This window comes from Dipodomys ordii, unplaced genomic scaffold (genome assembly GCF_000151885.1).
Source record: "Dipodomys ordii isolate 6190 unplaced genomic scaffold, Dord_2.0 Scaffold55, whole genome shotgun sequence".
Taxonomy (NCBI): Eukaryota; Metazoa; Chordata; class Mammalia; order Rodentia; family Heteromyidae; genus Dipodomys; species Dipodomys ordii.
In genome coordinates, this window is record NW_012267271.1 from 5,684,946 (window position 1) to 5,696,760 (window position 11,815).

General features: G+C 52.1%; 1 protein-coding gene across 1 annotated transcript; it reads left to right on the plus strand.

The window, feature by feature from the left end:
• The first annotated feature begins 907 nt into the window (after positions 1 to 907).
• Positions 908 to 9,566, plus strand: Tor1b (torsin family 1, member B (torsin B)). Its single transcript, XM_013021243.1, has 5 exons — positions 908 to 1,126; positions 1,993 to 2,258; positions 4,445 to 4,620; positions 7,094 to 7,221; positions 8,237 to 9,566. Exons 1-5 carry the CDS (start codon positions 925 to 927, stop codon positions 8,476 to 8,478), a joined length of 1,014 nt encoding a protein of 337 aa, XP_012876697.1. The 5' UTR covers positions 908 to 924; the 3' UTR covers positions 8,479 to 9,566.
• The last annotated feature ends 2,249 nt before the right edge of the window (positions 9,567 to 11,815 follow it).

An 11,815-nucleotide genomic window follows, 5' to 3' on the forward strand; every position in this document is an offset into this window, starting at 1 on the left:
TCATCCCAGATGGGCTGGGCCACCCATGGCTCATGTCTGTGATCTAGCTACTCAAGAAGCTGAGGTCTGAGGATGGTGGCTTGAAGCCAACCTGGGCAGGAAAAGTCTGTGAGGCTCTTATTTAAGTGAATCACAAAAATAGTCAAAAGTGAAGCCGTAGTTCAAGTGGTAGAGCGCCAGCCTTGAAGGAAAAGCTAAAGGACAGTGCTCAGGCTTGATTTCCAGGAAAACAAACCGAAGCACTTTTCTGCTTGGGCTGGCTTCCACCTTCAGTCCTTCAGGCTTTTGGGGTGCCAGGATTACAGGTATCTACTTCTAGCAGCGCCTGGCATGAAGTGGAAATTTAGCAAAAACAAGGAGCACCATCACGCTATGGAGAAGGGAGAAGACAAGATTCAAAATATTGGCATGGGAAGGTGGCTCAGTGGTAGAGTGCTTGCCTGGCATGCGTGAATTCCATTCCTCAGTACCACAGACACAGAAAACTATGGTGTGTGAGGCCCTGCGTCCCATCCTCAGCACAGCAGAGAGAAAAAGGAAACGAGATGGAAAGAAAGAGAAGTGAGGCAGAGAAGGAGATGGGAAGGGTGGGAAGGAGACGGGAAGGGAAGGAAGGGAGGAAAGAAGGAAGGAGGGAAGGAAGGAAGGAAAGAAGGAAGGAAGGAAGGAAGGAAGGAAGGAAGGAAGGAAGGAAGGAAGCAAGGAAGCAAGGAAGGGACGTATAGGGTTCCTTTGATTATGAAGAACTTGGATGACTTCGTGCCACTTACAAAGATGGCGGCGCGCAGACCTCTCCGCCCGTCACCAACATGGCCGCCCCAGGGATGGGCGTGTCCGATACCGGAAATGACGCCACGAGCCGGAAGTCCGGCTTTCCCGGGAACGGGTCCGGATTCCTTGGCGCGAATGCGGGCGGGTCGGTGGATGCGGGGCTCCGGGCCGCTCGGAGGCCCCGCGGCCCTGTGGCCGCTGCTGGCCGTCCACGTGGCGACGGCGCTGGAGCCCGTGAGCATGGGCGTGGCGGCCGTCGGGGCCGCGTCGGCGCTCACCGGCCTCTTCTCCTACACCAAGCTGTACTGCCGCTTCGCCGAGTGCTGCGTGGAGGAGCGGCCGCTCGACGCCGCGGGTGCGTCCCGAGCCGCGGCCGCGGCGCTGGAGGGCGGGCACGGGCGGCCGGGGCGGCCGGGACGGGCGGCTCGGGGACTCCGGCCCGGTCCGCGGGCCTTGAGATCCCAAGCAGAAGACGCCACGGCAGCCCTCCCCGGGAGCGGGCAGGCCGCAGCGCCCGGCCGGGGCCCCACCGTTGGCCTTTGGTTTTCTTACAAAAGCCAGCAGGGTTGTCAGGAGACACAGCCTGCAGCGAAGCCAAGAGAAAGTTCCTCCTGGAAGGCCTGAATCTCTTTCATGGCGTTCTTAAGTGCTCAGGAACCTCACATCCGCCCGCCAACCTCTGTGCTTCTGCCTCAATGTTGGCGCTGGGATTTGCCCGAGACCCTGCTGGACGCCCGCTACGCTGAGCCTCCCACTGTCTAACTGGGCACGCGCTGCTTTCCTGGTCCCCCACCCCCACCCCCCATTTTTGTGCTCATCCTGGGGCTTGAACTCGGGGCCTGGCCAATGCCCTTTAGCTTTTTCACTCAAGGCTGGAGCTCTACCACTTGAGCCACGCTTCTCCTGCCGGCCTTTTGCTGGTAAGTTGGTGGCACTACTAAGTCTCTCCGGTAATTGTCCTCGGAAAAACTTTGAACCACGATCCTTAAGTCTCAGCCTCCTGAGTAGCTAGGATTACAGGCCTGAGCTACTGGCCTCCAGCTAATGTTGTCTTTTTTTTTTTCCCTTGGTCGGTCGTGGGGCTTGAACGGTGGGCTTGGGCGCTGGCCCTCAGCTCTTCAGCTCAAGCAAGCTAGCACTCTGCCACTGAGCCGCCTTCCCAGCCCCTTCTGTTGTTTTTAACATGTGTTTTTCTCTCTGTTCCTGGGGCTGGCCGTGCAGCCCTCAAGCGGGACTTGGAGGAGAAGCTGTTTGGACAGCACCTGGCCACAGAAGTGATCCTCAAGGCCCTCACCGGCTTCCGGAACAACAAGCACACCAAGAAACCACTGACGCTGTCCCTGCACGGCTGGGCTGGGACAGGCAAGAATTTTGTCAGCCAAATTGTGGCTGAAAACCTTCATCCTCAAGGTCTGAAGAGTAAATTTGTCCACCTGTTTGTATCAACTTTGCATTTTCCTCATGAGGAGAAGATGAAAATGTACCAGGCAAGAGAACTCCCGGGAGGCCCCCAGTCTGCCTGGGGAACCACCTGCTCACCAGCTTCTGCTGCTTCGCATTGCAGTAAACCACCCGCATGGCCTCGGCTTCTCTTTCTGCATTAGGGGAGCCCTGGGCTCTACTATTTATGAACAAGAGTCTCACTATGTGTCCAAGGCTGCCCGTGAGCTCCTGGGTCCTCCTGCCTCAGCCTCCTGAGGGCTGACAGCACAGTTGTGCACAGCTATACCCAGTTTAAGGCACTTTGAGATCCCAGTTGGTGGTTTATGGGATTGCCCTATTTTTTTTTTTTTTTTTTGCCAGTCCTGTGACTCATACTCTGGGCCTGGGTGCTGTCTCTGTACTCATTTTGCTCAGGGTGAGTGCTCTACCACTTGAGCCACAGCACCATTTCCGGCTTTTCTGAGTAGTTTATTTGACATAAGAGTTTGGTGGATTTTCCTGCCGGGGCTGGCTTTGAACCGCAATCCTCAGATCTCAGCCTCCTGAGTAGCTAGGATTATAGGCGAGAGCCACCAGCGCCCAGCTGTCCTGAGCTCTTTTGATCACTCTGTCACTTTGACCACAGCTCTACTTCTGGTTTTCTAGTGGTTCATTGGAGATAAGAGTCTCAGACTTTCCTGCCCAGGCGATCCTCAGGTCTCAGCCTCATCCTGAGTAGCGAGGATTATAGGTGTGAGCCACCAGTGCCTGGTTCAGGTGGGGCATCTTTAAATGCTTTATTTGGACGTGGCGGTATTTGCTGTTCTCTACTTGTGCTGCAGCCTCAGCTTTGCACTTGCCTTTTGCAGGAAGACTGGAGACATTTTTTTCCTGAATAGCTTTTAGTCCCTTTATTCCTCCTGTCCTTCAAGTCCTTGCTATTGCTTTCTTCAAAGAAAGCCTCAAAGAACTGGATCTCCACACGCGCTCCCTCTAACGTGCTCAGGCCACAGCTAATGGGCTCATTCCCCTTTCACTCGATGTCTTGTCATTCATGTTTTTCCTGTTAAGTGGAGGCTGAAATAAGAAATAGAAACTTACATGGACAGGGAAGTGAAAGTGGCTTTCAAAACTGTAAGATGAGGAGGAGTGCTAAGAGGAAGAAGCCTTAGAGGCGTGGGTGTGGCTAGTGTGTGTACATGTTGCTGCTGGGGCTTGAACTCCAGGCCTAGGTGCTGTCCCTTAGCTTTTTCACTTAAGGCTGGCACTCTACCACTTGAGCCACAGATCCACTTCCAGCTTTTTGCTGATTAATTGGAGGTAAGAGTCTCAAGGACATTTCCTGCCAGCTGGCTTAAACAGTGATCTCAGATCTCAGCCTCCTGGGTAGCTAGGATTACGGGAGTGAATCACTGGTGCCTGGCCGAAATAATCTTGTTTTCTAAGTTTTGTCATAAGTCTCTCGAGATAAGTACAGCAGATGGAGTGTTTCTGGCTTTTTGTGTTTTAGAGTTGAGGGCTTGTTTTTTTGGGAGTTGGGCACTTGGTGTCTCAGCCTATAATCCTAGCTATTCAGGAGGCTGAGATGTGAGAATCATGGTTCAAAGCTGAGACTCCCATCTCCCATGAACCAGCAAAAAGCCAGTCTAGCAGCGTGGCTCAAGTGACAGATTGCCCACTAGCCATGAGCAAGCCAGGGTGAGGCCCTGAGTTCAAGCCCCACTACTGGGGCTAGGGATGGATGTGAGTGGCTGAATGCTTGCTCTAGCCCCTCAGAGAAAAGGCAACTGCAGGAAGTACAGGAATGGATGCTGCTCATTGCAGCAGCCAAGGCCTTGTCTAGACACTGCACATCCTTCGTCCACAGTTGTCCAGGCTGTATTGTGTCTTCACTGTATCGTAGATTAAAAAAAGAAATATGTTAATAGTGTTTGCAGACTTTTGCCTGCGGTGGAGCTGAGGAATTCCTGTACTTCCTCATTCCTCAGTATTGCCTGGAGATTTCGGTCCACACTGAAATGAAAATTAGGATGTGATTAATATGAATGATAACTATTCGTGTACCCCTCCACCTTACAGTAGAAGGACAGGATTCGTGTTGATTTGAATTAGGAAGGGTTGCATTTCTGCACTCCTGGCCGTTTCCGTCTTTGATGAAGCTAAGATGGAGGGAGGGAGGGAGGGAGGGAGCACCTGGTCTCCAGCGCGCACGTCCTGAGCCACGGTGCCTCTTCCTTTATGGTTCATGCAGGACCAACTACAGAAGTGGATTAGGGGAAACGTGAGCGCGTGCTCCAGCTCTGTGTTCATTTTTGACGAGATGGACAAATTGCATCCCGGGATCATTGACGCCATCAAGCCCTTTCTAGACTACTACGAGCAGATTGATGGGATCTCCTACCGCAGAGCCATCTTCATCTTCCTCAGGTGAGCTACCGGCCTTCCTTTCCCCTCATAACAACCTGGGTTTTTCTGTGTGTGTGTGTGTGAGAGAGAGAGAGAGAATCCAAGGCCTATGTACTGTCTTTCAGCCTTTGCTCAAAGCTACTGCTCTACCACTTTGAGCTATGCAGATACTTTTTTTTCTTCTGGTGGTTAATTGGAGTTAAGAGTCTCACAGACTTTCCTTTCCTCAGATTATCAGCCTCCTGAGTAGCTAGGATTACAGGTGTGAGCCACCAGCTCATACACTGCATGCATGCTGTTTACCAGGCCTTCAGTTATTTGTTTACATCTTTTACTTTCTGGTTGTCAGGTGTGGACAGGGTGAATGAGATGAAGTCATCAATGGACAGCTGTAACTGTACAGCTGTTTCTGAAGTTTGTAGAAAGCCAAAGCACCTTCTTAGCAAGTTCTAGAGACGCACAGTTCAGCTCCTTGGGGCAGCCTTGTGGCTTATTTTGTTTTGGGGTCTGGGTAGCACTTAGTAATTATTCCTTGGTGAAGAATAAAGTTGAAGGGGCTGGGAATGTGGCTTGGCATTAGAATGCTTGCCTAGCATGCATGCCCTGGGTTTGATTCCTCAGTACCACATAAACAGAAAAATCTGGGGGGCTGGGAAGGTAGCTGAGTGGTAGAGTGCTTGTCTTACATGCATGAGGCCTTGGGTTCGATTTCTCAGCACCACATAATCAGAAAATGCTGGAAGTGGCACTGTGGCTCAAGTGGTAGAGTACTAGCTTTGAGCACAGAAAGGCTCAAGGACAGTGCCCAGGCCCTGAGTTCAAGCTCCAGGCCTGAAAAAAAAAAAAAAAAGAATAAAGCTAGAGCTGGGAATATGGCTTAGTGGTAGAGTGCTTGCATAGCATGCATGAAATCCTTGGTTCCATTCCTCGATACCACATAAACAAAAAGCCAGAAATGGTGCTGTGGCTCAAGTGGTAGAGTACTAGCTTTGAGCAAAAGAAGCTCAGGCCCTGAATTTAAGCCCCTGGACTGGAAAAAAAAAAAAGAAGAAGAAGAAGAAAGCTGGGCGCTGGTGGCTCAGGCCTCTGTAAACTTATGTACTCGGGAGACAGATCGGATGATTGAGGTTTGAAGCCAGGCAGGCAGAAAAGTCCATAAGACATATCTCCAGTTAACCACCAGAAAACTGGAAGTGGAGCTGTGCCTCAAAGTGATAGGAGCACTTGGGCAAAAAAGCTGAGGGCCAGAAGCCACACCCCGAGCAAGCCCCGTGACCAAGAACAGCAACAAAACTAGCAGCTGGGAACTCTGGGCTTGGGCACTGTCCCTCAGCTCTTCAGCTCAAGGCGAGCGCTCTACCGCTTGAGCTACAGCACCACTTCCGGTTTTCTGGTGGTTTATTGGAGACAAAAGAGTCTCACGGACTTTCCTGCCCGGGCTGGCTTTGAACCTCAATCCTCAGATCTCAACCTCTTGATTAGCTAAGATTACAGGCGTGAGCCACCGGCACCAAGCCCCAAGATTCTTTTTTTTTTTTTTGAGATCCGGTCGTGGGGCCTGAACTCTGGGCCTGGGCGCTGTCCCTCAGCTCTTCAGCTCAAGTCTAGTGCTCTACCACTTGAGCCACAGCACCACTTCCGGCTTTTTTCTTATGTGGTGCTGAGGAATCGAACCCAGGGCCTCGAGCATGCAAGGCAAGTGCTCTACCGCTGAGCCACCTTCCCAGCCCAGCCCCAAGATTCTTATATCCGGTTAACCAGCAAAAAGCCAGAAGTGAGGCTGTGGCTTAAGTGGCAGAGTGCCAAACTTAAGTGAAAAAGTTAAGCAAGGGTATAAGGTCTAGAGTTCAAGCCCTAGTAGAAGCACCAAAATAAAGCTGGGGTCAGGTTTAGAGGTGTGGCTCAGTGGTAGTGCATTTGTCCAGTGAACACAGGACCGGGATTTGATTCCCAGCACAGGAGGAAAGGAAAAAAAAGAACTAAAGCAGCCGGCCACTGGTGGTTCATGCCTGTAATCCAAGCTATTCAGGAGGCTGAGATCTGAGGATCGAGGTTCAAAGCCAGCCTGGGCAGGAAAGTCTGTGAGACTCTTATCTCCAGTAAACCACTAGAAAACCGGAAGTGGTGCTGTGGCTCAGGCGGTAGAGCACTCGCCTTGAGCTGAAGAGTGCAGGGACAGCGCCCAAGCCCAGAGTTCAAGCCCCACAACTGACCAAAAAAAAGAACTAAAGCTTAGGGCTGGGGCATAGCTCAGTAGTATAGTATGTGTTTAGCATGTACAGAGCTCTGAGTACAGGGGGCTGGGTGAAGCTTAGGGCTAGCACTTTTTCTGATGAGACATGGACATCTTTTTTTTTTTTTTCTTTTTGCTTATGTGGTGCTGAGGAATCGAACCCAGGGCCTCATGCATGCAAGGCAAGCGCTCTACCACTGAGCCACCTTCCCAGCCCGAGACACGGACATCTTAAGTATGATTTCAATCTTTGTTTCTCAGCAATGCGGGAGGGGACCTTATAACTAAGACAGCGCTGGACTTCTGGCGGACAGGAAGAAAGCGGGAAGAGATCCAGTTGAAGGATCTGGAGCCTGTGCTGTCGGTCGGGGTCTTCAACAACAAGCACAGTGAGTTCCCTGGGGTGGGGGGGCATGGGAGACCTGTGCTCTGCCATGTGAGCCTGATACCCTCTTGTCTGCACCCATGTCTGTGGGGACAACATGATCCTGCACCAGCATCAGCTGGTCCAGGCAAGACTTCCTGTCAGGCTTGACAAAAAAGATTAACTTGAAAGCCGGCCGGGCACTGGTGGCTCACACCTGTAATCCTAGCTTATTCAGCAGACTGAGATCTAAGGATCATGGTTCAAAGCCAGCCCTGGCAGGAAAAGCCGTGAAACTCTTATCTCCAGTTAACCACCAGAAGCCGGGCGCTGGTGGCTCACACCTGTAACCCTAGCTACTCAGGAGGCTGAGGTCTGAGGATTGCAGTTCAAAGCCAGCCCGGGCAGGAAAGTCCCTAAGACTCTTATCTCCAAGTAACCACTCAAAGCCGGAAGTGGTGCTGTGGCTTAAGTGGTAGAGTGTTTTGAGCTGAAGAGCTCAGGGATAGAGCCCAGGCCCAGAGTTCAAGCCTCATGACCAACCAAAAAAACCCAAAAAAAACAATTAACTACCAGAAAATTGGAAATAGCACTGTGGCTCAAGTGGTAGAGCACTAGCCTTGAGCTGAAGAGCTGAGGGACAGCGCCCAGACCCAAGCCCCATGACCAACCAAAAACATAAAAAAAAAAAAACCAAAAACAAAAAAAAGTTGAGCCAGGCCCCAGTGGCTCATGTCTGTAATCTTAGCTACTCAAGAGGTGAGAGCTGAGGTTCCTGGTTCAAAGCCAACCTGGTTAGTCCATAAGCCTCTCCAAGGAACCAGCATAAAGCTGGAAATGTAGGCATGGCTCCAGTGTTAGAGTGCTGGTCTTCAGCACAAGAGCTGAGCAAGAGCATGATGCTCTGAGCTCAAGTCCCAGTACCTGTTCCATAGACAGACAGACAGACAGACAGATGACTGTCTTGAAGAATGTTCTGGGGCTGCTGTTGGGTGGGTGTGGCCAGGTGGCAGTGATGCGGGGCCTGTCTTGCTCTGCAGGTGGCCTGTGGCACAGCGTGCTGATAGACCGGAACCTTGTCGACTACTTTATCCCCTTCCTACCCCTGGAGTACAGACATGTGAAGATGTGCGTGCGGGCCGAGATGCGGGCCCGCGGTGCTGCCGTAAATGAGGACATTGTCACCAAGGTGACAGATGAAATGACGTTTTTCCCCAAAGATGAGAAGATCTACTCAGACAAAGGCTGCAAGACGGTGCAGTCACGGCTGGATTTCTATTGAGGGCCTCTGTGTGCGGGCAGAGAGGAGCCTGGGGCCCGGCACCCCTGCACCCGGAGCCCTGCCACGGAGAAGCACATTGGAGGCCTTTGGGCAGTTTGCACCTTCATTACCTGTCAACTTGCGGGACCGGAAGTTGCTAAGAGTCGGTTTTGAAGACACTGACCATGGATGGAGCCTGGCAGCAGCTCCGTTCGTTCCTGCCATTGCAGGCAAGTGCCTGGCGGCGGCCCTCAGCTCCCATGCCTCGGAAGCGCTGCTGGGGTCAGGAGGGTCAAGGCCCTGCCGCGGTGGGCACGGCCCCTCTGCCGCCGGCTCTGCAGCGCACTCGCAGGCCTCAAGGGTCTCGACTTGAGGTGAGTGGCAGCAGTGGGTGCTGACGGTGTCTGCGGGGAGGACTTGGTCCTGCACACCTGTGTCCGCACCCCATTGTCGTGGGGAGGGCTTGCTCCTGCACGACCGTGCACCCCTGTGTCTGCGGGGAGGACTTGGTCCTGCACACCTGTGTCTGTGAGGACCACACGACCGTGCACCCCTGTGTCTGCGGGGAGGACTTGGTCCTGCACACCCAGCTCTTGGTGTGTGCTAACCCCTGGTCCTCCAGCTCAGGACACAGTTCTCTTGGGTCTGGCCCTGGCTCTGCCTGCTGCCCACATCCTGTCCCCTGCTTTGTATGGGCCCAAGCCTTCCTCGAAGCTTGTCTTCTGGGTACAGTGACCTCCTGACTCCCCCAGCCCCAGCATTGCTGGTGGCTCAGCACGCGCGCACACACACACACACACACACACACACACACACAGCACACCCTGTACAGTGCATACACTGCACGCACAGCATACCCTGTGACATTCTTGCCTGTTACACTAGGTGCCATTGTCAAGCTCAGCTACTCCAGGCAGAATCGCTGGAGTGGGGAGGGCAGGCCTGCTCCCCACGGCTGATTCCTGCCAGGCCAGCACACTGCTGACAGGCCAGGTGTCCTGCCACAGAGATGCCTGGCTTTTACAAGCACAAGTGTGGTTTTTTTCATATTCTTCTGCGTTTTATGATAAAGCATGAGATGTATTAAAACCTAGGAAAAGCTGGGTGCCAGTTACTCATACCTGTAATCCTAGCTACTCAGGAGGCTGAGATCTGCAGATCATGTTGGAAACCAGCCCCCTCAGGAAAGTTCACAAGACTATTTCCAATTTTTTGATGAAAAAAAAACCCAAAACTGGAAGTGGAGCTGTGGCTCAAATGGTAGAGCACTAGTCTTCTACATTTTTTTTTTTTTTTTGGGTCGGTCATAGGGCTTGAACTCTGGGCGTGGGCGCTGTCCCTGTGCTCTTCAGCTCAAGGAGAGCGGTCTACCACTTGAGCCACAGCGCCACTTCCTGAGCACTAGTCTTAAGAACAAAAGGTCAGGGACAGTACCCAGACCCTGAGTTCAAGTCCCAGGACTGGTGCACACATGTACACACACACACAAAAAAAACCCTAGTTACTCTCTCAGGTTCTCTATAGTACACATTGTTACTGATGTGTGGTACAGTGTGGTCACAGTTATAGTGAGTTGAAGCCATGGCTGCTTGAGATGGCGCCCCCTGGAGCCCCACCAGGCTGCCCCACCTTGGGAAACAGGACTCAGATTCTGGCCTGCATGGACTGTTTGCCGTTGCTGAGGTGCTACCACAGACACATGGCTAGAACTGCGCTTTTCTGTGGGCAAAACATGGTAGAATGACTACTTTGTTGACTAGGAAATGCCTTATAGAGTATCATGCTATCTTTTAAAAGTGCCAAGATGAAGCCAGACACTAGTGGCTCATACCTGTCAGCCTAGCTACTCAGGAGGCTGAGCTAGGCGGATTGTGGTTCAAAGCCAGGCCAGAAAGTCTGAGACTATTACCTATAATAAACCACTCAGAAAAAGCTGCAGTGGAGCTGTAGCTCAAGTAATAGAGTGCTGGCCTTGAGCAAAAGAACTCAGGAACAGCGCCCAGACCCTGAGTTCAAGCCCCACAACTAACAACAAAAAGTGCCACGAGAGGCTTTCAAGTTTTAGAGGGTATATTCCACATTGGAGCTGAGTTACCGTTACAACCTGCATCAGGTCAAGGGGAGATGTTTACACTGATGCAATGAACTCAACGCATGTCGAGCACTTTGGACTGAACTACTGATGTGGAGCTGGGAGAGATCTCAGTTGACCCTGCCCTGCCCCGCCCCTCCCTTCGTGGACAAGAGCTCGAACTGACCCTCTGACGATACAATAAAGCCTGTGTGTTACATTGTGAAATGTCACTTTTTTTTTTGTCGGTTGTGGGGCCTGAGCTCAGCCTGGGCGCTGTCCCTCAGCTCTTCAGCTCAAGGCTAACGCTCTACCTCTTGAGCCACAGCACCCCCTTCTGGCTTTTTCTGTGTATGTGGTGCTGAGGAATTGAACCCAGGGCCTCATGCATTCGAGGCAAGCACTCTACCACTGAGCCACCTTCCCAGCCCCACCATCATTCACTTTCTCAGTGGTTTATTTGGCAGCAAAATTTGAGCTTACAAAATAAATCAAGGTGCTTTAGCAGCTTGGGTGTTTGCCTTGGATATGTGGCAACACAAATCGGTGTTTGTCTCAGACTGTTATCCCCAAACAGAAGGGATGAAGTGGTGTCAGGCGATGGCTGGTTTCATGAGTTAGAGATGAGCTTCTAACAAACACCACCTAAAACCATTACATGGTGGGACTGTGGCTCACAGCCTCTGGCCCAGCCCCAGCTTCAGTAAGGAAACCTGACTCTGTGGCTCTTCCCTTCCAACTGGCTAAGAAACACCTGTTTGTTGGCCTCAGGGAGTGGATAACAGACTTACTCAGGATGAGAACTGTCTGATTTCAGGGCAGACATCACAAGCTGGGGGCTGGGGGCTCAACACTTGTAATCTTTAACTATTTAGGAGGCTGAAATCTGAAGATTGAAGTTCAAAGTCAGTCTGGGCAGCAAAATCCACGGAAGTCATCACCAATTAACCACCAAAATGCCAGAAGTGGGAGCTGTGGCTCAAGCACTAGCCTTGAGTGAAAAAGCTCAGGGGCAGCACCCAGGCCCTGAGTTCAAGTCCCAGTTCTGGCTCACACACAAATCACAGCCTCTTAACACCACTCGCTTCCCGTCTCAGAGGAAGGTGCTTTAACTCCAGGCCCAGTGTTGAGGCCGGTGCAGCTTCCACACTGTTTGAAACCCTAAAGCACTTAGGATTAAGTCTGGAGGGCCTGGGGTTCCCTACTTGTGGGGTTCCCTACTTGTGGGGTTCCCTACTTGTGGGGTTCCCTACTTGTGGGGTTCCCTACTTGTGGGGTTCCCTACTT

What these genes read in the sequence shown, in the direction of transcription:
- Tor1b (XM_013021243.1), top strand. Translation starts at nt 925, where the DNA reads ATGCGGGGCTCCGGGCCGCTCGGAGGCCCCGCGGCCCTGTGGCCGCTG. An exon ending in GCGGCCGCTCGACGCCGCGG is followed by an intron (nt 1,127 to 1,992) that starts GTGCGTCCCGAG and finishes CTGGCCGTGCAG; the next exon opens with CCCTCAAGCGGGACTTGGAG. An exon ending in AGAAGATGAAAATGTACCAG is followed by an intron (nt 2,259 to 4,444) that starts GCAAGAGAACTC and finishes TGGTTCATGCAG; the next exon opens with GACCAACTACAGAAGTGGAT.